General features: G+C 34.0%; 6 protein-coding genes across 6 annotated transcripts; 4 read left to right on the top strand and 2 right to left on the bottom strand.

Moving 5' to 3' along the window:
- Positions 1-74: 74 nt before the first annotated feature.
- On the top strand, positions 75-4,023 carry LOC104727873 (subtilisin-like protease SBT3.12). Its single transcript, XM_087474073.1, has 8 exons — positions 75-1,067; positions 1,176-1,267; positions 1,380-1,477; positions 1,569-2,389; positions 2,479-2,759; positions 2,864-2,978; positions 3,076-3,268; positions 3,359-4,023. The coding sequence occupies exons 1-8, from the start codon at positions 957-959 to the stop codon at positions 3,913-3,915; spliced, it is 2,268 nt and encodes a 755-aa protein (XP_087330199.1). The 5' UTR covers positions 75-956; the 3' UTR covers positions 3,916-4,023.
- A 105-nt stretch (positions 4,024-4,128) lies between these two features.
- On the top strand, positions 4,129-5,161 carry LOC104722929 (transcription factor DYT1-like). Its single transcript, XM_010441189.2, has 3 exons — positions 4,129-4,431; positions 4,516-4,719; positions 4,789-5,161. Exons 1-3 carry the CDS (start codon positions 4,249-4,251, stop codon positions 5,035-5,037), a joined length of 636 nt encoding a protein of 211 aa, XP_010439491.1. The 5' UTR covers positions 4,129-4,248; the 3' UTR covers positions 5,038-5,161.
- A 2,252-nt stretch (positions 5,162-7,413) lies between these two features.
- LOC104722928 (transcription factor bHLH103-like) lies at positions 7,414-9,288 on the top strand. The gene is made up of 7 exons (XM_010441188.3): positions 7,414-7,772; positions 7,860-8,091; positions 8,184-8,282; positions 8,434-8,499; positions 8,626-8,691; positions 8,786-8,842; positions 8,952-9,288. The coding sequence occupies exons 1-7, from the start codon at positions 7,522-7,524 to the stop codon at positions 9,096-9,098; spliced, it is 918 nt and encodes a 305-aa protein (XP_010439490.1). The 5' UTR covers positions 7,414-7,521; the 3' UTR covers positions 9,099-9,288.
- Positions 9,289-10,228: 940 nt separating this feature from the next.
- Positions 10,229-12,363, bottom strand: LOC104722927 (U-box domain-containing protein 8). The gene has a single exon (XM_010441187.2). The coding sequence runs from the start codon at positions 11,711-11,713 to the stop codon at positions 10,604-10,606; it is 1,110 nt and encodes a 369-aa protein (XP_010439489.2). The 5' UTR covers positions 11,714-12,363; the 3' UTR covers positions 10,229-10,603.
- A 69-nt stretch (positions 12,364-12,432) lies between these two features.
- LOC104722926 (small ribosomal subunit protein eS7x-like) lies at positions 12,433-13,575 on the bottom strand. Its single transcript, XM_087472347.1, has 5 exons — positions 13,513-13,575; positions 13,350-13,409; positions 12,843-12,902; positions 12,698-12,753; positions 12,433-12,616 (listed from the first exon to the last, which is right to left on the bottom strand). Exons 1-5 carry the CDS (start codon positions 13,573-13,575, stop codon positions 12,433-12,435), a joined length of 423 nt encoding a protein of 140 aa, XP_087328473.1.
- A 12,545-nt stretch (positions 13,576-26,120) lies between these two features.
- Positions 26,121-27,190, top strand: LOC104722925 (uncharacterized). The gene is made up of 3 exons (XM_010441186.3): positions 26,121-26,370; positions 26,459-26,665; positions 26,783-27,190. The coding sequence occupies exons 1-3, from the start codon at positions 26,331-26,333 to the stop codon at positions 26,989-26,991; spliced, it is 456 nt and encodes a 151-aa protein (XP_010439488.1). The 5' UTR covers positions 26,121-26,330; the 3' UTR covers positions 26,992-27,190.
- Positions 27,191-27,405: the final 215 nt, after the last annotated feature.

The following is a 27,405-nucleotide window of genomic DNA, read 5'->3' as shown; positions in this document are numbered from 1 at the left end:
AGTGAGTTAATATTAGTCGTAAATTTTGTGATGAAAAAAGTAATAAGTTAATAACTAATAACAATTGTTCAGCTGTCATTTTCTCAAACTTTTATCTTTCTACTCATTTTGTTTAGCTCCAATATTAGTTTGCAAAAAAAAAAAAAAAACTCTTAAGATTTAATATTTTGGGGTTTATTCTTCTTACAGTGTGATTTGGTTGGGGGAAGAAAAAAAAAGGAGAGATTTGAGATTGTTCTCTAATTGAAGAAATTTACTGCGAGTTGATGAAGAAGCAATGGAGACGAAATAGATCGATGCTAATTGTCTTCCTCGTTGATCATCATTAACCTAAGCTTCTCTCTCTATCCTCTCTTATCTTTTCCTTGTTATGATTTGAAGTAATTGCGAAACCTAACCTAGTTTGAGATGTTGTTCATTGTTCATTGTTCATTGTTCATACTTCATATATCGTAAAGCCTAAATGTGTAATTGCTATGGATGAATAGGATTTGCGATCGTGTTCATTGTTCGTAGTTGTAAACCCTAATTGTGTAATTGCTAGTCCCTATTCATTCGACTTTGATTTCTAAATCATCTATTAAGAAAGAAAAAAAATGATTTTTCTAATCTATCGTATGTGATTATAACCTAATCCCATAAATAGAAATTAAAAATGCTAATAAAGAAAATGACAGAGATGAGATTTGTTAAGAGAGATGTGCTAAACAGCCCCAAATTAACAGGAACTACTACATATATAAAACTGATAAAACTGTCTTATGTCAAAATTGGATTTGTCTCGCTTAAAATCTATTTGTACATTTTGGTTTTGTGAGCAATAACTACCTGCTGCTAGCTATTCATGTCTGTTTTGCTGTTCTGTAAGTTTTCCAAGAAGACTATTAAAGAATGAAAAATGTAGACTTTAAGGGTTAAACCAACAAAGAAAGAAGCGATTCTTCCCCACAAGAAACATGGGAATTGTGAAGGGAAGGTCCAAAGCTTGTCTCTTTGTTGTATTCTTGTTCATTCTCAGTTGTGGGTTTTGCGTGTTTGCTCAAGAAAGCAGCAATGAGAAGAGAAAGGTATGTGTAAATGGTCCTCTAGGTTTGTTCTTTTTGTTTCGTCCTTATGTTTGGTCAACTTGTGATTGATGGATGAAACGTTTGTTTGTTTGTTTCGGATTGAGGTAGGTATATATAGTTCATTTAGGTGCGAGGCAACACGATGATCCTGAGTTAGTCTCTGAATCACACCAGAGGATGTTGGAGTCGGTTTTCGAAAGGTATGTATGATATAGAAACAGAGTTCTTGATTTCTCTTTCCTGATGATGATGTCTCATGATTTTTCGAGCTAATGATTTTGTTGCTTGATTTTTGTACTGATGATGATGAAGCCCGGAAGCTGCTCGAAAGTCCATCATCTACAACTATCACCATGGATTTTCCGGGTTTTCAGCCAGGCTTACAGACTCACAAGCTAAACAACTTTCAGGTTTTGTTTTTGAGAGTATATGAAACTAGTGATGAAATTGTTTAAACAAGCTTCTGACACATTTTCTGGTTTTGTTTCATGTCATATCCAGACCGTCCTGATGTTTTCAGTGTCTCACCAAATCGAATGGTTCAGTTGCAGAGCACTAGAGTTTATGATTATTTGGGCCTTTCTCCAACTTTCCCCAAAGGAATTCTCCATGAGACCAACATGGGAAGTGATGTTGTCATTGGTTTTCTTGACTCTGGAATATGGCCAGAGTCTCCGGCTTTTAACGATGAAGGGCTTGGACCAATACCGAAACATTGGAAGGGCAAGTGTGTAGCTGGAGAGGGTTTTGACCCAGCAAAGCATTGCAACAAAAAGTTAGTAGGAGCAAAGTACTTCACTGATGGCTGGGATGAGATGTTTCCTGGGGAACGAATCAGCGAGGAAGAATATATGTTGTCCCCTAGAGGTCTTGGTGGACATGGGACTACCGTCGCTTCAATTGCAGCATCTTCATTCGTGCCTAATGTCTCATATGGTGGTCTTGCACCTGGAGTCATGAGAGGCGGTGCTCCAAAGGCTCGTATAGCTATGTACAAAGTTGTTTGGGATAGAGAATTTCAGGGTTCGTCCGTTGTGCATATGCTCAAGGCATTCGATGAGGCCATAAATGATGGCGTTGATGTATTGTCGGTTTCAATCGGCGGAATCCTTCCTTCTGGCCCATACCAAGAGGACAATATGGCGCTTGGATCCTTCCATGCAGTGATGAAGGGCATTCCGGTTGTAGCTGGTGCTGCTAATACAGGCCCCGCTGCTTCCACTGTGTCTAATGTAGCTCCGTGGTTGCTCACAGTCGCTGCAACTAACATTGACCGTACCTTTTATGTAGACATGACTTTTGGAAATAACATCACCATGATAGTACGTAAAATGTGTTTTTTTTTTCAGGTCTTTTCACCGGGTTCCAACAGTCTTGGAAACTTAACTCTTTTCCTGTAAAACTGTTTCAGGGTCAAGCTCAACATACAGGTAAGGAATTATCTGCTGGTTTAGTTTACCTCGAAGACTATCAAAACGACACCTCTCCCATACCGGGAAAAGTTTTCCTAACTTTTGTGAAAGAAGATTGGGAAATGACAAGCGCATTGGTGGCTGCAAGTTCCAACCAAGCCTCGGGGATGATCGTGGCACGCAGTACTGATCAACAAAGTGATGTTGTGTATAAAACACCATACATCTACGTAGACCATGAAGTCGGAGCTAAGATTCTACGATACATCCGCTCGACAAGGTATATATTATCCTTTGTTTTGTACTTTTAGTGATTGATCCTTCCAAGTCACATAGTAGTATGTTAAGCTGATCATTTTTTCGTATGGCTTGGGGTCTTTTCAGTTCTCCAACAATAAAAATTAGTGCAGGTAAAACGCTTGTGGGACGTCCTATTGCGACTCAAGTTTGCGGATTTTCATCTAGGGGGCCTAATCCAATCTCTCCACCCATTCTCAAGGTTCTTTCTCTAAACAAATGTTTTGAAATCTCTTGTCTTTCGTATCCAAGGATTCTAATCTTTTTTTTGTTTTGGAAAAAATTAATAATTGATGCAGCCTGATATAGCAGCCCCGGGTATGACGATTTTAGCAGCTACCTCTGAAGCCTTCCCCGATTCTTACGGCGGATATATCCTAGGCACAGGGACATCCTTTGCCACTCCCGTTGTTTCGGGGCTCGTCGCACTACTAAAAGCTTTACACCCTGACTGGTCTCCTGCCGCGCTTAAATCCGCTATTATGACTTCAGGTTCTTGAAAACATCAAAAACTTCTTTCTCCTCAACCACCATTTCTTTCGCTAATCTAATCTGACACTGGCTGTTATGTTGTTATTATAGCATGGAAGACCGATCCATCCGGGGATCCAATCTTTGCGGAGGGACAACCACGGAAACTGGCTGATCCATTTGACTACGGTGCAGGACTCGTGAACATGGAAAGAGCCAAAGATCCGGGACTTGTCTATGACATGAATGTCGACGATTACATTCACTTTTTCTGCGCCTCTGGTTACAACGAGACAGCAATCACTATACTCGTTGGAAAACCCACAAGATGCTCGTCTCCGTTACCATCTATACTCGATTTCAACTACCCGGCCATCACGATTCCCGACCTTGAAGAAGAAGTGACCATCACGAGAACGGTGACTAACGTTGGACCGGTAGATTCGGTTTATAGAGCCGTGGTGGAGCCTCCTCAAGGTGTAAAGATCGTTGTTGAACCAGAGACTCTAGTGTTCGAACAGAACACGAAGAAACTTGGGTTTAAAGTTAGGGTTTCGTCAAGTCATAAGAGTAACACTGGTTATTTCTTTGGTAGTTTCACTTGGACTGATGGGACTCGAAATGTTACCATTCCTTTGTCTGTGAGGACTCGTGTTTTGAACCCTTGAATAAGAAGATTCCTCAATTCGTCATAAATTGTTTTTATTTTCTTTCTCTTTTTCTATGTAATAATGAAAACAAAAACATATAATAAAAAATTTGTAATTTTCATTCTCTATGTTTGACTCTAACTGAAATCACATCAATAATATAACAAACTGAGACTGAGATTCTCTCTCTATTCTCGTCTCTTCTCTCTCCACTAACAGACTTCTCTCAACATGACAAACAACTATATAACTCATGTCTTTTACCACCATTACATAAACAAGAAAGAAAAAAAAAAGAAACACATTTGTCTGAAAAAAATTATCAGAGGAGAAGAAGAAGATTAAACACAAATGGGTGGAGGAAGCATATTTCAAGAGCCAGTCAGGATGAACCGTAGGAGACAAGTAACGGAAGAGAATAAGGAAGAAGACGAGAGCTTCAAATCCCCAAATCTTGAAGCAGAGAGACGTCGAAGACAGAAGCTACATGTTCGGCTTATGGCTCTAAGATCTCATGTCCCTATTGTCACCAACGTACGTAATTCCGATATCTCAGATTTTGTGTCTATGTGGGTTTTTTGGTTATGATTTTTTTGTTATCTTTGTTGTTGTTTTCAGATGACTAAAGCGAGTATTGTTGAAGATGCGATTACTTACATAGGAGAGCTTCAGAAGAATGTTCAGAATCTTTCAGAGAAGCTTTTTGAAATGGAAGAAGCTCCTCCTGAGATTGATGATGTAGAACAAACTGATCAGACGATGATTAAACCTAAACTTGAAACAATTCATCTAAAAGAAGAGATGAAGAAGCTTGGAATCGAGGTTTTAAATTAATTTCCTCAATCCATTTTCTTGATTGGTTCTGTTCTCTAAATGGTTTCTTTTGGACAGGAGAATGTGCAGTTGTGTAAGATTGGGGAGAGGAGGTTTTGGTTAAAGATCATAACAGAGAAGAAAGCAGGGATCTTCACCAAATACATGGAGGTCATGAGGTTTCTCGGATTCGAGATCATCGACATTAGTCTAACAACATCAAGTGGAACAATCCTTATTTCTTCCTCAGTTCAGATACATGAGGAACTCTGTGATGTTGAACAGACTAAAGATTTTCTGTTGGAAGTTATGAGAAGCAATCCATAAGTTTTAACATCTTGGAAAATTTCTGGATCCAATAAGATTTTTCATTGATCTTATGACATTATTTTTGTTCTAATTTAAGAATATAATTTGATTCAGATGAAACAGAGTTTATGTTACAAGCCAATGAGATTCTTCTTTGTCTCCTTATATGTTTCTGCAAAATGTGATTTAGGATTTATGGATCTAAATCTATTATTCAACTAAGAGAGTCTGAAATTTGATTGGAGGCTGAATCATAACTTAGCAAACTCAAACTCAGTAGGTGGATATTGGACATTAAGTAGCAAAATTTTGGGGCTTTGGAGTGTATTTACAAAAGATGTGGAAACAAAAGTAAATTCCCCATTTGTTGAGGTAAAAGAAAGAAATCATTAAATCTTTTCTTTAGGGTCCGACCCGGCACGATCCGAGTCTGACGTTATTTTATCATAAACGGGCTTAAAATGAATCAGCTCTTCAATGGGCCAATTCTTAAGTTGACCTCGTTTCATCATTTCATTTGTGTAAAGGTTGGAAGTAGAAATTTGGAAGCTAAGTTATTAAAAAAAAAAAAATAGTAGAGACAAAATCAGAAGACAAATATAATTTTCCCACCCCTTAACTTAACACTTTCTAAATATAAAATAATATACCGTTAAAACACTTTTTTGACTTTCTCCACTCCACGAAAAATTAACAAAGTAATAATAAACGATATGTATTATACAAACTACAATAATTCATAGTTTTCACTTTTCATCATGGAATGAAGTTTACAAGATGGACCGTTATCTCAAGTCAAAGGAATCAAATCAACAATCTCGAGATTTTAAGAATGTTGGTCTTAAAATTCTGTTGAACTCAAATCGTGTAAAAAACGAAGTTCAGTTTGATTGACATGAAGACAAAATCCAGAAAAGGTTGGTTCAATAATAATTTTAGTTGGTTCAATTCTTTCTATTGAAGTTGGTGTGTAACCTAAGTCACTAGAGCTAGAGGTCTACAATTATTAATATATTTATGTATTGACTAAACAAAATAAAATGATTTGTTGAGTCAAACTATATGACATGAGCGTATTTTGGATATCTTTCTAGAATTAATATATAGGAGATCAAACCCTAAAATAATCCAAGTGGATTGGAGCAGACGGTATGACTTAATCCATATATGTACACATAATTGTTTGTTAGCGATCGTATTCGAATATCAACAATTTATTTTAATCATGTTTTCTATTTAATCTAATAGAAAATTAAACTACATTCTTCTTGTTTGAATTAGCAACTAGCAATCCAAAATATGTGGTACATGTACATACAGTATATGGTTACGTCCTAACTATTAATTTGTAAATAGTTGTATTTATCTATAGATGTTGATCAAATTCAGATAATTTAATTCTTTTTATTTTTTGTGTGGTATATATTTGTTTGAAGTTATCTTTTTTTTTTTATCTTATTTATGCAAAAAAGTAGAAAAAGTCGACAAGTATATATGCGCACGTACGTACGTGTGTACAACAGATATCCGTATGAGTGGTCGACTGGTCGTATAAGGAATAAACGAGGCCAGAGCCAACCAACCCTTTTGCGATGGATTTGGTAACGTTGACTTCCTTTTTTCTTGTACGTATTCAGCGAACATCACAAAAATGAATATAAGTGGACGAGAAATATTTATATCAATATTGATTTGATATGCATAAAGTAAAGGTGACGTCAATTTTGTTAACATTCATGTACTAATAAACGAAAGGACCCTCCCTTTAAATATTTATAATTCAATTAACACCAAAACAGTAGTTATATAGGATGCATTTTCTATAATGTTTGAAATAAATACAATATCCGTACGATGAGTCACTGACAAATATACACATTTTTTCTTCGAATCAAATTTGATAACAATTTATCTTACCTTAGCTAGACATATACTTCAACGTATCAAAACATATATAGTTTCAAATATCTCCAACTCAGTAGCTATTTGAAATTTAGTAGTTAGTACTATACTAATGTAATTTGCTTATATATAATGTTTCACATCAGCGAATAAGAATAGTAAAGATAATAAAAAGGACAACAGTTGAATGTAAATTTGGTTTATATATAATGTTTGAGAAAATAGGGTTACAGACTCTCATGTAGTATTATGATGAGTGATTAAATCAAAACTCAAATTACAATTTATGTACGTTAATAAAAAAAAATGACATCTTTTAACGTAATTTGCTTATGGCCTAACTTCCTATCGACTACTCTGATAACATACATTATCTATATCCCACCAGGATCAAATAATTAATAGATTAGTTAAGGAACTACCGATAAAAATAGAAACTCTCGCGACATCTTTTAAGTCGTTGATTTAAACCTCATCGCCACATATAAATACAAACCATCATCAACATCATTAATTGTCTAATGCAAACTCCCAAATAATTCGGAAGAAATTAAAAGAATACACAAACCTAAACCAAACAGCTTACGTAGCTAACAAGGCATGACGGAAGAATTTGACACCGCGAGATTTTGTACCGGAGCATGGTGGAGCTCCTCCAACAGCATCTTCCCCGGCTGTTCTCTACCTCGTTCCGCGGAGATTGTCGTCCATAGCGGCAGATATGAATGGCAAAACATTGATACCCTCGATGCCAAAACCTACAACGAGAACTATCTTGATACTTCCACATTCTTAGGCAATGCAATTACCGATTCCACCTCACAAACCTACGTTTCGAGTCAATATAATTTGTAAGTTCATGTATATCTTATGTGACGTACGTAAAATTAATCATGATCTTTGATTCCTGACCTTCCTTTTCTTATTATCGTTTCCAGCCATGAAGAAGAAAGATTCGGTACGATAAATAGTTTTCTAGAAGGATTGTTTGATTCTAATGAACAATTATTGGTTCCTAACAGTCCGAAACCAGAACTATTCGAAAGCTTTCATTTCTTTGATGACGATTTCTTGGACGAATCAAGAACGGTATCAGTTTTCGATCACGAGATCAAAGACAAACCAAAGGACGACAACATGCAATCCTGCAAGAGTCTGGTTACTTGCAAGGTACGTTAATCAATCTTTTTTCTTTTATTGTATAATTTTAAACGAGGTTCCTTTCGGTAGATTTTGATGTTGTTGTGACCAATTAATTTTAGAGAGCAAGTGAGAAAACTGAAGAACACGAAGATATTGAGTTATCACAGCCATTAAAAAGACCAAGACTTGAGACACCATCTCATTTTCCGAGCTTCAAAGTTAGTTAGCAAAATATCTTACTTCGTCACTTTTCAGAAATTATCACTTAATAATTTAGTTATGCAAAAAAAAAAAAAAAAAAAAAAACCCTATATCCATGGCCATGCACAAAACTATTTCTAATTTCATTAAACTATTTTGAATGATAAGGTTCGTAAAGAGAAACTTGGAGATCGAATCACCGCGCTTCAGCAGTTAGCTTCACCCTTTGGCAAGGTTTGTCTTCTTTATGATCTGTTATCTAATTAATAACTCAACTATAATTAGCCATACTTAATTAGGAAATTTAATTACTTCCTTTTTTGTTACTAATTATTATTTCCTGATGGTTACGTTATGCAGACAGACACTGCTTCTGTCCTCCAAGATGCTATAGAGTACATCAAGTTTCTACAAGAACAAATTATTGTAAGCATGAGAATCTCGAGTGTTGAGTTTCTATAAAATATTACTAATTGTTGAGTTTAATTAACTGTTATATAAATAATTATTTTTAATATAGGAAAAGGTCTCGAGTGATCCACACCTGAACTCTAGAGGATCTGGTGAACAGAAGCAGGTACTTAAATTAGTTTACGGTTAAACAACTCTATAATCCAAAATCAAATTAGTAGTTTAATTTTTTGTTCTTTTGCTTATGGATCATAATAAGATTCTTTCAATTCTAGTGGTCAGGCAAATCAAGCAATAGTCCTCATGATCAAGGTTGTAGTTCAAGACAAGATCTTCGAAGCCGCGGTCTTTGTCTGATGCCAATCTCAAGTACTTTCTCCACCCCTCCGCAGCATTTGGACACATCTAGTTTCTGGAATTAGACTGTTATAACGAAACAAAAATATAACATTACACATGAACACATAGATAAGCTTTGTTTTTATTAAGAACTGTAAAATCCGATGTTAATTTGTTTATAAAATGTGATGTCTCGTTTCGTTACTTCCTTCAAATTTAGAGCTATCCCACTGAAAGATTAAATAATTTTGTGTTTTTTACCAAATCATACAATTTTATGGTTTTATGTTCACTTATTCTGTCAAATTAAAGACAAACAAAATTTCGTGATTTTAAATTACAATATATTTTTTCTCACATTTTCGTGATTCCACATCAATTCTTTAGTCAGAATCCTAAGAAGGTGTAGAATTTGTAGATTTTCAAGGAAAAAAAAAGATTAGGAAGACAAATTAGATGATTTTTTTGTCCAAAAAGGATTAGAGAGACAAATTAGATGATGTTTATTGTCAACAATAAATTAGGTAATTAAAATCTCAATTAAGGAGATCTTTTATTAGAAAAACAATCACTTTAATAAAAGCAGCTCCTTTTCATGGCCCTCAAAGGACATTACTATGTTTTGTTTTTGTTTGTGTGTCCTCAAATCAAGGCATATGATTGAATAAGAAACATAAAGCAGTATCTCAGCACTGTTTTCTAAAAAAAAATGCACGAGTCAGAAAAAAAGAAAAACATAACCCATCTTTTATCGAAGGAAAATTAAAATCATTGTGGCGAATTAAACAGGAGACCATATGCTTTTGTTACTAGCACGCCACAATTGAATTATAAGAAAACAAAACCTAAATGGAGTAGACATGGAATCATATAGTACACTGACTGGTTTGTCCCAGTGACTATTGTAGTAAAAAGACAGGTTTGTCTTATGGAATCATCACAGTTCTTAGGAGAATAAAGCAAAAAAAGATCCGGAATTTATTTTCTTGGATCCATGAATGCTTAAAGCCTTTAAACCAACTAGAGATCAATAAATTTCTTACTGTTCTGAATCGACTTGAAGAAACAATGATTCTTACTGTTTATGCATCTACCGACACAGTGATTCAACTACCAAACAGTAAATGTATATATTGAGTCAATTGATAACCAACCAAAGTGCTACTACTAATGCTGTTCATGTAAAATCATGGGGGAAAATATTAGCAAAGGGTTTAGACTCAACAGAGACGGCTTGATGATCAAAAACATCGAAAAAGATTACAAATCTATTGAAGATGAACAATTGAACATTTTGAAGCAGATGAAGTAAAAACTACTATGTATGATCCTTTTATTTCTTTAATGTACAGACAAACAAAAAAAACCTCAAAAGCCTTTGCATGTTGCTTTGTTGAAAACTTTGAACCTTTGTTTTGTTCTTCCTTTCTTTTTGTACATGAACTACAAGTGGAGAATCCAACACAGAGAACCCCAAACTTACCTCCATATCCAAACCAGAGACAACTATAATCCCCAAAACCGCCGTGGAATAGCAAAAACCGATCCTTTCAACTTCCATTTTCGGCACCAAATCAAACTCCCAAGATCATGAATTCATTGGATTCCCAAGTAAAGTATGGACTAAGTTAGTAGCATTCCTTCTGATTTTCTCACTCTCATTATCCTCCAAACCAAAGCATATCCCTACAACTCCTTCTCTCATAACCTTATCAACGATTTCTCGACTACAACAACACAAGCAATTGAGTATAAACAGAGAATACTGAATCCCTTTCAAACCCCCATTCCTCAAAACGTTAACCAAAACCTCAACAAAGCCACTTACTTTGCTCATTTCTTCTCTTCCTTCTCTACACTTAACCAAAAGCCCCAACACTTCCACTGCTCTCTCTAGCCCTGAGTCAGCTGCTTCAACCAATATAGGCACCGACCCACAATCCACAACACGTTTTCGATTATCAGTAAACGAGCAAAGAGCGTAAAGCGCCGTGGCAGATTCCTTTCTCTCCCTATCATTCCCTAACCGGAGAAGAGAAACAAGAGCAGAGATTGCATCAGGATACGATCCAATAGTAGCTTTGTTCACTTCCACAACAGCTAAACTCGTTAACAGAGTAGCAGCAATGGCTTTACAATCAGGGGACCCTTCCCGTAACACAGCAACGATCCGTCTTATCACTCCATCAGCTACTAAACCAACTTTGTTATCATCTTCTAAACTAAGATTCAAAAGCAAAGACAGAGACTTTTCCTGTAAAACATGATTACCAGAGTCAACACAATCCAGAGCCGCACGAACCGCTCCTGATTCAGTAACTTTCCTCCGGATTAACGAGTCTCGCTTCGTGAGACGAACAAGGCGGCTCAAAGACTCGAGCTTTGATGCATTAGAGGACGATGGAGAGACGAGGGTTGAGATTAAAGCTTGGGATTGAGACTGTTGAGAGTGTTCTTGCTGAGTCCGAGGACTCACATGAGCGAAGTTTGAGATTAAGCTACGAAGTGCGTGATTGGGAATCAGAGAAGGGGTTTCTGATAACGGGAGCTTGGTGATTGGACAAGTTCGGTTGCCGGAGTCAATCCAGCGTTGGATTGAGACCCGATCGAAGGTGTGACCCGATTGGAGGATAACCGGGTCGGACATAATCTCGAGGGAGATCGGGCACCTGAAGTCGTTTGGTAACTCAAAGGCCATCTATAGTTTTAGTAGCTCTTTCGAGGTTTGGAATGAGAAAGAGATAAGATTGGAGAGTGAGAGAGAGGAAGAGAGAGAGTGAGAGAAGGATTTATTTAAGATTCTTGCAGGAACAGAGCTGAGAACCTGAAAAAAAATAAAGACGCTTGCTTTTTCTCCGTCTTTGAAAATTAAAAACTCAGAGAGAGAGAGAGAGAGGGGTGAAGCTTTTTTGCAGCAATGGCTATTGTTAGAGAATGACGAAAGTACCCCTTTAGTTTCGTGGATGTCCGGGCAAGGTTATTTTGGGTACAGAGGTTATCTATCAACTGTTTCTAGAAACTTTTAGGTTATTTTGGGTACAGAGGTTATCTATCAACTGTTTCTAGAAACTTTTAGGTTATTTTGGGTACAGAGGTTATCTATCAACTGTTTCTAGAAACTTTTAGGTTATTTTGGGTACAGAGGTTATCTATCAACTGTTTCTAGAAACTTTTAAGTTATTTTGGGTACAGAGGTTATCTATCAACTGTTTCTAGAAACTTTTAGGTTATTTTTCACTCAAGATTCTAAGACCATATCTTTATCGGGAGATTGTAATTTTCAGACTCTTAGAATCTTTTAACAATAAATTGTGTACTTTTTAAAACTAAGAACTTTTTGTAGGTGAAATAAAATTATCCCCTCCAATGGTCAAGTTCTTAATGAGATTCTTATTTTTGAAAAATATTGTTTTCAAACTAAAAATATTTGATAATCTTGGAACCATCAAGACGGTAACAAGTACGCTTTCCAACAATCTCAGCGGGGAAAGCAACATCTTCGAGCATTGTTTCATGAACAGAGGTTAGAGTCCTATTACGTGGCCTCTGAACAGCAGCACCTTTCTTGGGAGGACGCATTATCCTTCTGAATGGGACGTAACTAAATCACAACAACTTTGTGGTTTCCAGAGATATCCATATGCCTGCAATGAGAAATCAAATTATTTTCCCTCTGTATAACAGAATGCAACCATTAAATGAGAAGGGGAAGACACTAAATAGAGCAACAAACAAAGCCTAAGAGAAGATGAAAGTTTGTTAACAATGAATAATTCCACAAAGGAGGACAAAATTACAAACAAAGACATAAAAAAGGTATTAGTTACCTGAGCAACTTGCTCCTGGCACTCTGTTGGTTCAGCATTTTTATCCTTCTTGATCTTGTTCTAAGCGGAGAACATCTTCACAGATCCTGAATTGCAAAGAAACAAAACAAGAAAAGGTCAGACTTTAGGCATAGGAGATTACTACTAACATAGCAGGTGACCTTGTAATGTAAACTCAAGCACCCAGATACGAATCATTTCTATAAAATTCAGGAATACACATTTTAAAAGTCCATGAACACAAACTGAAAAGTAATAGTTTCAACCAAAGCTGAAGTCTTTCAATATCAAGAGAACAATCTATCAAGAAGACGTACAAACAAAATTTGTCCGATTCAATCATACTAGTCTGCAGCAAAAGACAATGCTTGATAAACTACAGAGACTTAAAGTATATAATCCAGCATTATTCAAGTGAAACCATACACTTGCACAAATGTTTATACAATGAGAAGGGATAAGTATGGCTTTTAAGTTCAAGCAAATGGTTAGAATGATAAGACATACCATATCGAAGGTCCCAATAAAAATGGTCGTGTCATGGGATCTAGTGACAACTTGTGGATCCTGCAACATCACAGATCAAAGTGAGTTTCAATTACTATGATTAAAAGAAGTTTCAAAAGAAATCCAAATCAATAACAAGAAGTCCATATGAAAAGATACGTACGGTTGGACAAGTGAAAACAGAACAAACGGTATTCTCATGTCCTGAGAGTGCAAAAATTTGCATCTTGGTACGAATATCCCAGACATGCAAATAAGTAAACAAGGAAAATTTCAGTAAAGCTCAAGCATCAAAAGAGCAGCAATATATATACTAAAAACTCACTATTTCATAAAAGCATCTAAAGCAAAGAGATTACAAACCCTTATTTCCCCAAATCTCAGATAAAACTTCCAACAGCAACAATCCCAAAATTCTGAAAATTTGAAAAGCCTAGAGCTGACATTTCTCAAAGCAGTAGCAAACTCTCCACTAGTGAAGTTAGCATCAGCAGAAGCAAGTAGGATCTGATCAATCTCCAATTCTCAATTCCCACTCTGCTAACATCATAGAACCCTAATTTTGCTAACATCAATTCCCAGTTCGTAAAATCCTAATTTTGCTAACATAAAATCCCAATTACAAATGAAATCAGAGAGTTTCTTACCAGATAAAGAGATTGGAGCATCATTGAACCAAACTGTCCGATTTTGGCCACTTGAATCTCCGATTGGGTGAACGGACATGGTTCCGATTTGATGAACTAGAAAAAATCGTCGATGGTGCCAGCGCCGGTGACGGATCGTCACTTCTCGTTTTGCTTTCGTCGTCGGAGAAAGAGAGAGAGGAGAGACGGAACCGAAGAAGGAGAAAAACAAAAATGATTATTTTTTTTATTTATTAAAGGTATCGCCCAACAATCATCGAACACGTCATCGCCTCTTATAGTTTCTTAAACCTCTTAATTAAGAAGCACTTCTTAGCAATACTCATAATTTTGATTTAATTTTAAATAACTAAAACCTAAGAATTTGGTCTAAGAACTCCCGATAAAGATACTCTAGAGGACTTTTTTTTTTCGCTTTCGTCAAGAATTTTTTAGGCACATCACATGATTCACGTCTCTTAAAATTAATAAAAGCAGAGACTTTTTTTTTTTCTTTCTTGTCAAAGTAAGTTTGGACAGATTTTCTAAGCATTTGTATTTCTGTTAATTTTGGAAGATTATTTTATATACAAGTAATCTATAAGATTTTTGTATAGTTTCAAACTGGATTGAATCGTAGTCTGTTCTAGAAATTACAAAAGGGCTCCTACGTACCGAGGATAGAAATTCTGTTGATAGATTTTCAAGAATTTAGGCACATCACATAGATAATAGATTCATGTCTATGCTTAGGAAAGTTTAAACAACATAGACGTTTTATTATAAAAATATTCATTATTCTTCCTAAACATAATTTGTTGCGGTTTACATAATTAATTAAACCAAACAAATCAAAAATAGAGACCATCATCGTATTTTTCCTCTGTCGGACGCTTTCACCGCGAGACCAAACAAAAGAGCTTTAATGAGATGGGCCAGATGGCTCAAGGAACGCCCACCAGCGTGTCCTTCGTTGCCCTCGCTCCGCCTCAAATCGCCAGATCTACCACGTTTCATCGTTGCCGGAAATGGATTGGTCAAACACGCCAATCCTAATCACCACACACAACTTCCGTGAAACCTAATTGAAATCTAACTGGAAAAACCTCTCGTGGCAGTTGTCAAAGAAACACATGCAACTTTGCTCAAATCGTATAGGGTTTTTATAGTTTGAGAAGAGAGAGGGAGGAACAATTTTCCCAATTTCTTTTCAGTACAAGAAAGACTTTGGTGTTTCAAACCAGATAAGACTTGTAAGCATCTTATGATTTCTGCTAATTAAATTTGGAAGTTTATAGAATATAGGGACGAATGGTTTGTGAAATAATAAAATATAGCAACATTGGTGAACAAATTTCCACAGTGTCTCGTTTAATTTGGTCAAATGCCGAAGTGGTAACAATACTCATACTTGGATTTTGAAAATGTTTTGAAAGCCGGATCGGCATTGTCATAGATAAAGAATAGGACTTTTTAAGATTTATAATTTTTTGGATACAATTTTATATATTAGAGGATTAATAATAGACAGAAAGCAAAAAGAAAATTCACAAAAAAAAAAGACGAAACGTACTTAAATTTTTAAAATAACATTTTATAGCAACGGAACAAAATAAGGATATAGCAAAAGAAAATAAAATTTGGATAAAATTAAATGGTAAAACGAGTAAAAGATGACTTGCACTTCAAACCCCTCATCAATCCTACGTACCATCCAAAGAGTTGGGATTTGAGATTTTTTTAAACAAAAAAAAAACGAGTAGACAAAACCACATGAAGAAAACACCAAGGGGGTTTTATTGGATTGTGGTTTTTAAAGGATTTGAATGTATTTTGAAATCTGGTGTTATTCAATTGTGTATTTGGTAAAATCCATTAAAATCTGCCGTTATTGGATTATGTATTTGTTTTGTGTATTCTAAAGTACGTTTAAAACATTGTTATTCAATATGGATTTGATTTTGTGTCATTTTGGATTTCATTGTACTCTTTTTTGAAAAACGTGAACAAAACACAATCCAGCATTCTTCTCAAGTATTTCAAAGCCTCCATTTTAGAGATCAACCTCTGACTCTGAGCCTACGGCAAAGGCTACTTTCAGATCGTTGACAATGGTTGTGCCATTATCCAACAATTTTAAAGTATGATTAAAAAAAATTCTGACGTGTTTGATGATTTGGATGTGTAATACTGTAAAATTGGATTTGGGATTCTAATTTTTTGCCTATTGAATTTGATAAAAGCTAACATTTTTCCTATGTTTTTCATTAATCAAACGTGGTTTGCGTTGAAAGGGTTAACTTTTGCTATATCTCTAACGTTTTCTGAGTTTAATTTAGGAGTAGAGAACATAAAGGATTCATCCACATGTCTCTGTTATGGACTATGTTTTCTTGATTTTGTTGATTTTGTTTTGTTGATTTTGTTTTCTTGAATGGGGGGATTCATCCACATAACGTTTTCTTGATTTTGTTTCATAGTTTAGTTTGAGCTCATGTTAAGTGTGTTGAATCTTGGCTTATGTGTTTGTTTTACAGAGAAAGCATGACTAAATTTGATTTGTCCAGAGTTGAGCTTGCTCTTATAGTCCTATATTTGAACAAAGCTGAGGCTATAGATAAGATATGCAAAGCTATTCAGTATGGTTCTAAACTCTTGAGTGCTGGTGAGCAACATGGTATTGCTCAAACAGTTGACAAAAACACTAATTTGGGTACTATTTCAGGTATCAGACGAGGCTTACGATGGTATGTCCACGATGGTATGTATGAAGAAGCGTGCATCATGTTGTTAATTAATTGTCGTTGACAAATGCATCATTGTAAGAGGTGTCGTAGTACCATCTGTGGTGGTTTTGTGTTACTTAGCAAACTTGAAACTTGTCTTCGTACTTTAATTCTCATACGAGAGAATATGAAAGCATTCTGAATTATTTTGTTTGAAGAAATAACATTGTATGATGTATCATTATCTCGGACCATTTACTAATCTCTCTTTCCAATTAGCAGGTTCTAAAAGATTTTCGAATTGATTCATTTTGTGGGAGGTGCAAAACACAGATTCTAACATTATAGTAACTGAAGTTATTTAATTATGACATTAGTTTTATGGGCAGTTTATTTTATTAGTCCAATTTTATTTTTTATTTAACTTAAAAAATAAATAATAAAGTCTACTAATAGTGACTTTCAAATCCATCAGTTATGCTTTTCAAATCCACTTATTAATGACATCAAATCCTCGTCTAATGCATTAGAAAACCATTGAACTTTAAAATCCACTAATAATTCAAATCCATTAAAAACCTCCATCCAATAACACCCCCTAAATAGACTGTGGAGAAGTTTAAAATTATCGACTCTTGTCATAATAAACACATCCGCCGACGGCAAAAGCCTTTCCACATTTCCTACGTACACATTACTGTGATAAATGTTACATTACTATAGTCTGTAGTCTATATAGATACACCACCAATTTTTTTGATAAAAGATACACACAAAATAAAAAATAAAAAAAGAACGTAACTTTTTGATACGTAAACACACATAAACTCACGACATTTTAGTGTTATCAGTTAAACAAATTCGATGATAAAAAAAGTAATGTGTTTCATGGGGCTGCTCCTTCGGTCGTCGCAGACGGTAGTGGCAGCGACAACGTCAAACATAATGTGTTTCAATAATTGTTCATAAATCTACCTTGCTTAGTTGGCTACGAGATGATGTCCGACTCTTTGGGGTCCCGAGTTCGAACGCATGAATTATGTTTTATTTTTAAAAACCAAAATACAGAATCTGACGCCCAGTAAGAGTCGAACCCCCCGTAGATGAGTTATAAAACACCTACGTTAACCACGGGACAAAGTCATGCTTTCAATGAATATAAGTAAGCAAATTATATATATATATCCTGTTTTTCAGTAAACAGAAAATTTTACCGCCAATTAACGAGTTTTCGTCTCTGAACTCCCTAAAAGATTTTTGACAATCCTCTTTTTTGGCATTTCTTTTTTTTTTTTTTTTAAATCGAGAATGTGTTGTTTTACATTCTTGTCTAAAGAAAACTTAGATATTTACAAAAAATACATGGGTAGTATCCACCCAACCAAACGAAATCGGATCTAAGACCCAAAAAACTGAAACGGTTTCTTTTTTTAGAAAAAACTGTAAATTAAAACCGCTCTCTCCCGTCACTCTTCTCTTTCTTCGGGAAACTCGAATTGATTTGGGTGAAACTGTAGAACTAGAGTTTTCTCATTTTCATTCAGTCAACCAAAAATCGAGTAAGAAGATGGTGAAAACAAGGGGGGGGGGGTCGTGTGAGGAGGAGTGAGCGTTTGAAAGAGAAGAAGATTTCACAAGGAGATGGTGGTTCGAAAGCAAAATCTGATTCGCCGGAAGTAGGTGTGTCGGGTTTGAGTCCGGCGACAGTAGGAGGAGAGAGAGCTTTGAGTACGGTGGCGGAAGAAAGTGAAAGTCGAGTTTCGGAGGAACCCAATCCGGTGGTCGGAAGAGAAAATGCGAACGAAGTAGAGAAAGCAAAATCCGCTACTCCGGAATCAAGTAATCAAGAAGAAGATGATGAAGAAGGAGGAGATAACGAGAGATCTACTTCTGTGGAATCAAGCGATGGAGAAGAAGAAGGAAACGATGAAGGGGAAGAAGGAAACGATGAAGGGGAAGAAGAAAACGATGAAGTGGAAGAAGAAAACGATGAAGGAGAAGAAGGGGAAGAAGGGGAAGAAAAAGACGATGAATGGGGAAGAAGAAAACGATGAAGGAGAAGAATCAGAAGAAAAAGACGATGAAGGAGAAGAAGAAGAAGAAGATAAGGAGGGAAGTTCGAACTTGGCAGGTAACTCGAGAAGGAGTACAAGCGAAAGTGAAAGGGAGCAGGAGGAGCACAACGATGCAAGTGTAGTACAACAAGTCTGTGTCATTCGTTCAGAATTGAATTGGAATTTGAAATCGATCTAGTAGAACTGGTAGAACTGGTGCAACTAATGGGTGTAGAACTAGTAGAACTGGTACAACTAGGTGGTGTAGAACTAGTAGAACTGGTACAACTAGTTGTTGTATAATTGGTATAACTCATCTAAAACTGATATTGTTGCAGGAATCGGAGGAGGAAACATAAGCGATGCAACCTTTAGGAATGCACTTCGAGCCTAGTCAGTACAACAAGAAAATCAAGCTATCGACAAGGTGTCATATTTTGGAAACTGTGGAAACGCAGGATAAATTAGAGCATCCACTAACTAGTTCTGAGAGGGATTGGTTTGAGAAACATCTACAATTCAAGCACATTTTCCACATGCCAAGGGAACCAAACCACAAGCTTATGGGAATGTGGTTGCTCTTACTTCGAACGGCTAAAATCGAAAAAAAGAAGGAAGCATGGTTTGTTGTGAATGGTGTTCCAATCCGGTATGGTCTGAGTGAACATGCGTTGATGTCTGGATTAGATTGTCGGTGTTATCCACTTGATTACAAGGAAGCTGGCGGTATCGAGTTTCGAAGGAAGTATTTTTTACGAAAAAAAAATTACACTTCAAGATGTGAGGGGAAAGCTAATGGTAATGCAACTAGATCGTACTCGTGATAGGTTGAAGATGGCGGTTCTCTACTTTTTAGGAAGCATCATTGTAGGCTATACAAAAGACTCGGGGAAAGATGTTGCGGGTATCGATGATTTTGTTGTAAGAGCAGTGAATGATCTAGGTTTTTGTGTCTCTTTTCCTTGGGGGAGATTATCATTCGAGAACATGCTAGAAGAGATTTCCCATACAATGAGGCATTTTAATGGGGTCATGCATAAAGAGAATGTGATATGGCCTGTTCCAGGTTTCTGTATTCCATTGGAGGTTAGTTAGTTCAAAATTTGAAGTTTTCTCATTGCTGATATTTCTTATAAGTGAAGCTAGTTTTTTTTTTTTTTTTTTTTTTTTTTTTTTTGTGTTGTGTAGTTTTTACTATTTGAAGCAGTTCCAATTTTGGCGAACAATTACATTGACCAAATTCATGAGGCGGATGCAAGTTGTCCTAGGATGTGCAGGAGGAAATTTAAGAGTACCGCTCAGAAAGGTTTTCCTCTAAAGAATATAGGTGATACACTTGGTACAACAAAGGTTAGTTATCCTAACAATTGAAATTATTAATCATTTGAATAAATTGGTTTGTAATGTATCTAAAGTAGGTCGTTTACACAGGCAATTGCTAGTGTGATCCCTCATATTGATGAAGAAAATCCTCTTCTCGATTTAATCATGGAAGAAGCTGAGGAGGACGATACCCATGATGTCGTAGTTGCCAGTTGGATGTGGCGTCTTCGTAGAGGACTACCTGTACTTTTGGAGGAGATGTATACAGCCAATGTGGCTACTCGTTCAGGACAAAACGATGCGAATGAGGAAATAGACGCCAATGAACAACTGAGAGAAAATACTATTGAGTTGGTGGATCTTCTAAGGACCATGAAGCAGGATATGAAAACCCAGTTCGATAACATTTCGGCGAAGATTGATGGGCTCGAAAAAAGGATCGAACCGTTGGAAGTATATGTGAAAGAGCAAGAGAAATCAAAGGTAATACTTCGTAATACTATAATAATACTTGGTAATACTAAAAGGTGTTAACAAAATTTGGTTTCATGTCAGGTGCCTGTAGATGATGAGCAACCGAATACTTCGCAAGGAGGGAGATATATTTTTTAAAAAAATTATATATATATTTTTAAAAAATCCAGTAATAAATAACATAGAAAAGTATAAAAATCTATGAGAAACAAGTGCCTATTATGGGATTTGAACACTTGGCCTTCCAATTAGCATGAGGCACTATTCCGAAATGAGCTAAGAAAGTTTCATTTAAACGATTTTTATTAAAGTGTATGAAGCATGTGCCCCACCTAGTGCACACGTAGATCCGCCCCTATATATATATATATATATATATATATATATATATATTCAAAATTCAAACGAATACATATTTTATGCTCATATATGTATAATCATAAAGAACCTACCTAAAATCATGAGTGTGCACTGTGGACATGAGTCTTCCTATTCCAACCTTTAATATCATATTAGTACATGGTAGATAATTTACTAAAGTATAAATTTTTGTGACGAAACAACTCATCAAATTATCAATACCTCTAAAGAATCATTAAGTTCTGCAATGATTTCTTGGAAATACCGGAACATGAGAGCAAAACCATTAATTAGATGGAGTACATATATATATGTAGGTTATAAATGCTAGACAATCATTTAAATCCATGAATTGTATTATAAAGCTAAATTATAACAAAATTATGTTGGTTTGAGTTTATGAAAGAGCGGTTAGTAAATGGTGATTTTTAATTTTACAACAATATATATAGATTTAGTTTTTTTTTAATTTTTTTTAAATATAGTATTAGGCTGTCATATATATATATATATATATATATATATATATATATATATATACTAGATAAAGGCCCGCACGATGTGCAGATTTAAAATAATTGTTGAAGAATATAAATCCTAAATGTTAAACAAAATTTTTAAAATATTAAAAGAAATGTTATTTACTAAATTAAACATTTAAATAATTTTAGTTAGAGAAAAATTATATTTGTATTTATCTTCATACACTTATTCATATTATATATTTTTAATTTATTATAATAATTATTACAATAATTTGAAGCTAAATTATATCCCACCAAAACTTTTGCCAAATACTCATCATTACAAATATTATTATTGTCAAATTTAAAAAACGTTTCACAACTTATTCAAAAAATATTTTACATGCAAATAATTCATCAAAGCAACATCGAATTAGTAAGCATGTACAATTTTACTCTATGTTTTACAATTAAAAATATGTTCTTACATCCAAAATTATTTTATTTTTAAAGTATGCTCTTTATCACCACCTATAAAATATCTTCTGAACAATTTAAACAAATTTTATGTTGCTTTACTTTCATTTTGGCATAATTATAGTTCTTATAACTACTAAAATCATTTTGTGGCATAATTTCTTTAACCATGAAATTTTTTACTTCAAATATATTTTGGATGAACTAATAGTAAAATTATCTACTCTATCACAATGATTTTATGACCAACCTAATAAAAGTTGAAAGTGAGAAAAAGTTAATATAACATAAAAAATTAAAATTTGAAAATTATAATCACGTTGGTATATATAAGTCTTAGATAATTCAAATATACAAAACATAAACTTTATAAGCAATCCAAAACATGACATATGTCAGAATCACGTTAAGGATCGACGACCTATTTACTCAGAAGTATCGCATTGTACCAAACTACTTAAAACTATGATCTCGTCTCAGATATTCTCGAATCGTAAATTCTCAACTTATTTCTACCTGAATCAAAAGTTCTCATATATTTCTCCATATATCTGGGTTTAAACGATTTACGAACCAAATTCGATAGAAAACCACATAAATCCGGTTTGAAACCAATTTTAAAAATGTTTACCATTCCAACTACCCAAATTTGAAAATCGCTTTCCAATTACTCGATCAAGCAGCTCATGTTTCAGTACCGGAATACATTATTTAGAAGAGAAAACTTTAGATTTTGACGAGAAACATCAATCACCGACTAATCTTCCAAACTTATAATGTTACTAACTGTAGAATAACTTTTGGAACCTCCATCAATGTCTCCATCCTCGATTGAATTAGCGGACTTGATATACTTCGATTCCATTTCATTGCATCTTATAGCTTCCATTGAAGAACCCGCACGAATCAAAGACCCACACAATAGATCGGCAAAATTATATCGAAAAAAAAAATCAAAGATCAAAGCTTTTGATATAAGCATATAATATTTATTTTTTTGGTCAACATTTGGGCCACAACAAGCCGATCTATTAGCCAAATCCCTACATTCGTAGAGAACGTGATTTGATTCCTAGAGTGATGGTGCCTTCTACAATTGGACTTACCAAATGGTCAATGCACTAAGGTCACTTCACAAACATAATTTTTATGTAGATATAATGTTATTTTCTTAATTAGCTGTCCTATTACGTTTCAAAAATAATAATTCTTTTGGCATAACTTATGTTATTCTTGTTTAATTTGTTATTCACTATTTATTGATTAATAATAATTTACATGCTTAATGAAGTTTTTTTTTGTTTATACACGTAAAAATCTATTTGAGAAAAATATATAATATAATTAGCGTACAATGGAAAATAGATTAGTTTTTTTTTTTAATTTTCCTTTTTGATTTAGGAATATTTTTAAGATATAAATATGTAAATTTTATGTAGATTTAATGTTATTTTATTAATTAGCTGTTTTGTAAAATAATATTTTTGACATGTGTCAACATCTCAACAGTATACTTGACATGTGTCATGATCTTGTTAATCGCCAACTTTGAAAATCCAACTTTATATAATAAGATTCTTTTATCTTTTAAGATTAGGACAGTTATTCAATATAACGTAGGATTGTTTTTGTATAAATATAATTATTGTAGAAAGATTTCCTTTAGGAACTACATGTAACTTTATCGTAAGATTATCTTTATAATTTATTTTATGATTAGTAATTTTTAAAAAATATTTTTTTCTTTTAAAATTGGAAATTTATGTAAAATTGACACTTGTCACGATCTGGTGAGTTAGTAACTTTTGAAATTGACACGTGTCACGATATGGTGAGTTAGTAATATTTTATTCTTTTAAAATTAGAAATTTGTATAAAATTGATACTTGTCACGATCTTATGACTTAATAACTTCTAAAATTGATATATGTCACGATCTGGTGAATTAGTAAATATAAAGTAAATATTTTAAAACCCGATGTGTGGGTTTAGATATTTAAATTTAAAATAATATAAAGTAAAATTTTTAGTAATCTATCTATAAAAGTAAATAGATATACCGAGGTATCCAATGTGACATTTGGTGTAAAAGGTGTGACTATGCGGTTGAGACTATTAATCACGTTTTCTTTGAATGTCCTCGCTCTTGTGAAGTTTGGGATTTATCTCCGACTCTGGTCTCGTTAGAGGGTTTTACATATGAGTCGGTGTAATCGAATTTGGATTTTGTTTTCTCGAAGGGTGCCTCTCAAAAGAGTGATCCTTATCAACTTCTTCAATTACCATGAATTTTATGGGCAATCTGGAAAGCCATAAACAAAAAGGTTTTTCAAGGTTTAGAGATATAGGCATATGATATAATTGTTAAGGCTTTGGGCGATAAGTTAGCCTGGGAAGAGGCGCTCTCTTTTACGGTGGTCATGTTAGCTCCATCTCCATCTTCGCATGTTCATGTTTTTCACCTCATGTCTAAGACGGAGCCTCTCCCCCTGCATTTGGAGTTAGAAGAGTTGTTGTGGGCCATGAAGCGAATATGTGCGGTAGGAATTACTTGTCAATATTGTGAGACTGATTGTGCTGAGTTACTCACTATGGTGCAGTCCAAGATTGCCTGTCTTTCTCAGACCTGCTCGATGAGTTTAACTCGCTGGAGTCCTTCCTACTATTCTTCATCTCTTGGATCCCGTGTGCAGAAAATACAAAGGCGGAGTATCTTGCATGTGTTTCGCGTTCTCTTATCTCTGAAGTTTCTTTAATAAATCATTTCCCTCCGGCTTGGACAACTAACCGAGGAATTTCCTTTTAATTTATTGTTTGGTTGAAAAAAAAATAAATAGATACACTTTTATTTAAAGAAAATAGTTGTAGATGAGTTCAAAGTTATTAAAATAAAATAAAATTTAACAAAGAATATTAATTTAATTATTTTCGTAAGTAAAAAAGATATATAAAAGTAAAGAGAAAAACTTTTAGTTATACAAAATAGTTTTTTTTGCTATAATATACTAATGTATATCAATTTACAAATATACTATCTACATTACCACTAAAAATGTATTTGTACACACAAAAATATTTTACTTGTAAAATATACTCTTTAGTCTTTACTACAATCACACAAATTTTATTTATGAACACATTAAATAACCTATTATATATCTTTTTACTTTAATATTTTATAGTTACAAAAACACATACATTAATCTTACATACTCATATCTTATATATATATATATATTACAATAACAGTCTTTTTGAATAAATTATTTGATTGGTGAAAAAACTATGAGATGATTTATTATTATTTTTTCTACTTCAACAATCTTTTTCTTTTTGTAAAGGTGAGTAGTTACATTTAAAAAAAAACAGTAATTAATTGTATAATTTTTACAGTCATTTATTTATCTTATTAAAAAAAGTAATCATTTTTCTTGTAAAATTAGCAACTTAAAATTAAAATAAGTAAACAATATTATAATTTCCAATTTCAAATTTCTATTTATTAGGTTTATTTTCTCTATTTGACTTATATATAAAATATTTTTATTGTTGGTTTTGAATTTTTACATTTTTATTTTTAAATTTTTTAATAAATTTTTAACAATTTTTTTCTTTTTGTAAAGGTGAATAGTTACATTTTTTTATAAAACAGTAATTAATTGTATAATTTTCACAATCATTTATTTATCTTATAAAAAAAAAGTAATCCTTTTTCTTGTAAAATTAGCAACTTAAAATTAAAATAAGTAAACAATATTATAATTTCCAATTTCGAATTTCTATTTATTAGGTTTTCTTTTCTCTATTTTACTTTTATATAAAATATTTTTATAGTAGGTTTTGAATTTTTACATTTTTATTTTTAAAATTTTTTAATAAATTTTTTAACAATCTTTTCTTTTTGTAAAGGTGAGTAGTTACATTTTTTATAAAACAGTAATTAATTGTATAATTTTCACAATCATTTATTTATCTTATAAAAAAAATAATCATTTTTTTTTGTAAAATTAGCAACTTATAATTAAAATAAGTAAACAATATTATAATTTTCAATTTCAAATTTCTATTTATTAGGTTTTCTTTTCTCTATTTTACTTTTATATAAAATCTTTTTATGATAGGTTTTGAATTTTTACATTTTTATTTTTAAAATTTTTAATAAATTTAGAATAGACACATGTCAACATCTGAATGATACAATTGACACATGTGATGATGAGTAATTTTGATATTACATTTTTTATAATAAGATTTTTTTTAATAATTTGTATTAGTTAAACCAGTGGAGGAGATGTGAAGGTGGACCCGAGGAGGTACCGTGCAACCCGAGGAGGTGGACCCATGGACAATTGAATTGACAGCTTTATAATAATTTCTAACCCTAATTTCACAAAGTCTCGCTCTATCTCACACATCATCGTCGTCAAGAAATAGCCTCTCTCATCCGCAGCGTCTCATATATTCTCTCGATAACTCGATGGGATCCCTGTTACCCCCAGCCACCAGAAAAACCGGAGGTAAGATCTATCCCTTGGTCGAAATTGTTTATTAGAGATCTGGATCTGATTTTTCTGTAATTGTTTGATTCGTTTTCCGTTTTGTTAGGGCGTAAAACATGGGTGATATTGGACATGGAGGATTACACCATCCCTGCTGGTCTCTCTCTTGATTTGATCTATCAGAAAATCCAGAATGCATTGTTTGACTCCGGTTATCGTAGGACGGAGGTCTGGGCTTGGGTTAATACATGGTCGGATGAAATGTGGGACAAATTTATGGGCAGCGGATTTCGTGTCTTTCCGCAAACCGAAGGTGAAGAAGAACCCTCTCTTTCTCCCTTTTTTTTTTTTTTTCTATAAATAATCTATCAATCTCTCTCTCTGTTATCTCTCTATTGATTATTAAAGCTAGTACTATTCGTTCTTTCAGTGCCTCAAAAGAAGAGACTGGAAATGATTATGGTGGACCTTCTTTTCTGTTTATCGGAAAGTTCAAATGTGCTGATACTCTCAAAAAACCACGAAAGCATGGAGCAAAACCACTTGTTCTCCCGTTTTCGTAAAGTTCTGGAAGACAGAGATTGCTATTTGGCCTCCGCAAAGCCTGAGGCATTCATAAACGAAAGCACAATCAGCTGATCCCAGAGTTTTTCGAATCAACTTGGAAGGCCTCAAATATGAATATGGTGGTGGTGATCTTTTACTTAAGAAGGTGGAATGGTAGTGAATCAAATAATAGATGCTTGCTGTTGCTTTTTTTCTTTTTTAATATGCTTGGTGTTCTATAACATTTAACAATATTTGCGTATTACTTTTGAAAATAATCATGTATTAGTTACTTCCTCTGGTGTCTTAGAAACTCGATAAAAAAAAAAGGTATTGAATCAAAGAAATATGCTTGCCTTAGGCACAGACGGCTTAGAGCATTGAAAATTTCGGGACAACTACTCTCTCTCTCTCATTGACGAGATCCCAACACGATTCACAGGAAATCTATTCACTTTAACAGTATGAAATGAAGTTCTAGTAGAGCGTTCTGCTTGTGCTTCTTCA

Source organism: Camelina sativa, chromosome 11 (assembly GCF_030686135.1).
Source record: "Camelina sativa cultivar CO46 ecotype springtype chromosome 11, ASM3068613v1".
Classification (NCBI taxonomy): domain Eukaryota; kingdom Viridiplantae; phylum Streptophyta; class Magnoliopsida; order Brassicales; family Brassicaceae; genus Camelina; species Camelina sativa.
Note: the sequence above shows the minus strand (reverse complement) of the source record. Positions and strands in the feature narration are given on the sequence as shown.

What these genes read in the sequence shown, in the direction of transcription:
- LOC104722927 (XM_010441187.2), bottom strand. Translation starts at nt 11,713, where the DNA reads ATGGCCTTTGAGTTACCAAACGACTTCAGGTGCCCGATCTCCCTCGAG.
- LOC104722926 (XM_087472347.1), bottom strand. Translation starts at nt 13,575, where the DNA reads ATGCAAATTTTTGCACTCTCAGGACATGAGAATACCGTTTGTTCTGTT. An exon ending in CTGTTTTCACTTGTCCAACC is followed by an intron (nt 13,410 to 13,512) that starts GTACGTATCTTT and finishes GTGATGTTGCAG; the next exon opens with GATCCACAAGTTGTCACTAG. An exon ending in TTATTGGGACCTTCGATATG is followed by an intron (nt 12,903 to 13,349) that starts GTATGTCTTATC and finishes TTCTCCGCTTAG; the next exon opens with AACAAGATCAAGAAGGATAA.
- LOC104722928 (XM_010441188.3), top strand. Translation starts at nt 7,522, where the DNA reads ATGACGGAAGAATTTGACACCGCGAGATTTTGTACCGGAGCATGGTGG. An exon ending in AGAGTCTGGTTACTTGCAAG is followed by an intron (nt 8,092 to 8,183) that starts GTACGTTAATCA and finishes AATTAATTTTAG; the next exon opens with AGAGCAAGTGAGAAAACTGA. An exon ending in CTCATTTTCCGAGCTTCAAA is followed by an intron (nt 8,283 to 8,433) that starts GTTAGTTAGCAA and finishes TTGAATGATAAG; the next exon opens with GTTCGTAAAGAGAAACTTGG.
- LOC104727873 (XM_087474073.1), top strand. Translation starts at nt 957, where the DNA reads ATGGGAATTGTGAAGGGAAGGTCCAAAGCTTGTCTCTTTGTTGTATTC. An exon ending in ACAAGCTAAACAACTTTCAG is followed by an intron (nt 1,478 to 1,568) that starts GTTTTGTTTTTG and finishes TGTCATATCCAG; the next exon opens with ACCGTCCTGATGTTTTCAGT. An exon ending in ATCCGCTATTATGACTTCAG is followed by an intron (nt 3,269 to 3,358) that starts GTTCTTGAAAAC and finishes TTGTTATTATAG; the next exon opens with CATGGAAGACCGATCCATCC.
- LOC104722929 (XM_010441189.2), top strand. Translation starts at nt 4,249, where the DNA reads ATGGGTGGAGGAAGCATATTTCAAGAGCCAGTCAGGATGAACCGTAGG. An exon ending in ATGTCCCTATTGTCACCAAC is followed by an intron (nt 4,432 to 4,515) that starts GTACGTAATTCC and finishes TGTTGTTTTCAG; the next exon opens with ATGACTAAAGCGAGTATTGT. An exon ending in TGAAGAAGCTTGGAATCGAG is followed by an intron (nt 4,720 to 4,788) that starts GTTTTAAATTAA and finishes TCTTTTGGACAG; the next exon opens with GAGAATGTGCAGTTGTGTAA.
- LOC104722925 (XM_010441186.3), top strand. Translation starts at nt 26,331, where the DNA reads ATGGGATCCCTGTTACCCCCAGCCACCAGAAAAACCGGAG. An exon ending in AGCCACCAGAAAAACCGGAG is followed by an intron (nt 26,371 to 26,458) that starts GTAAGATCTATC and finishes CCGTTTTGTTAG; the next exon opens with GGCGTAAAACATGGGTGATA. An exon ending in TGTCTTTCCGCAAACCGAAG is followed by an intron (nt 26,666 to 26,782) that starts GTGAAGAAGAAC and finishes TCGTTCTTTCAG; the next exon opens with TGCCTCAAAAGAAGAGACTG.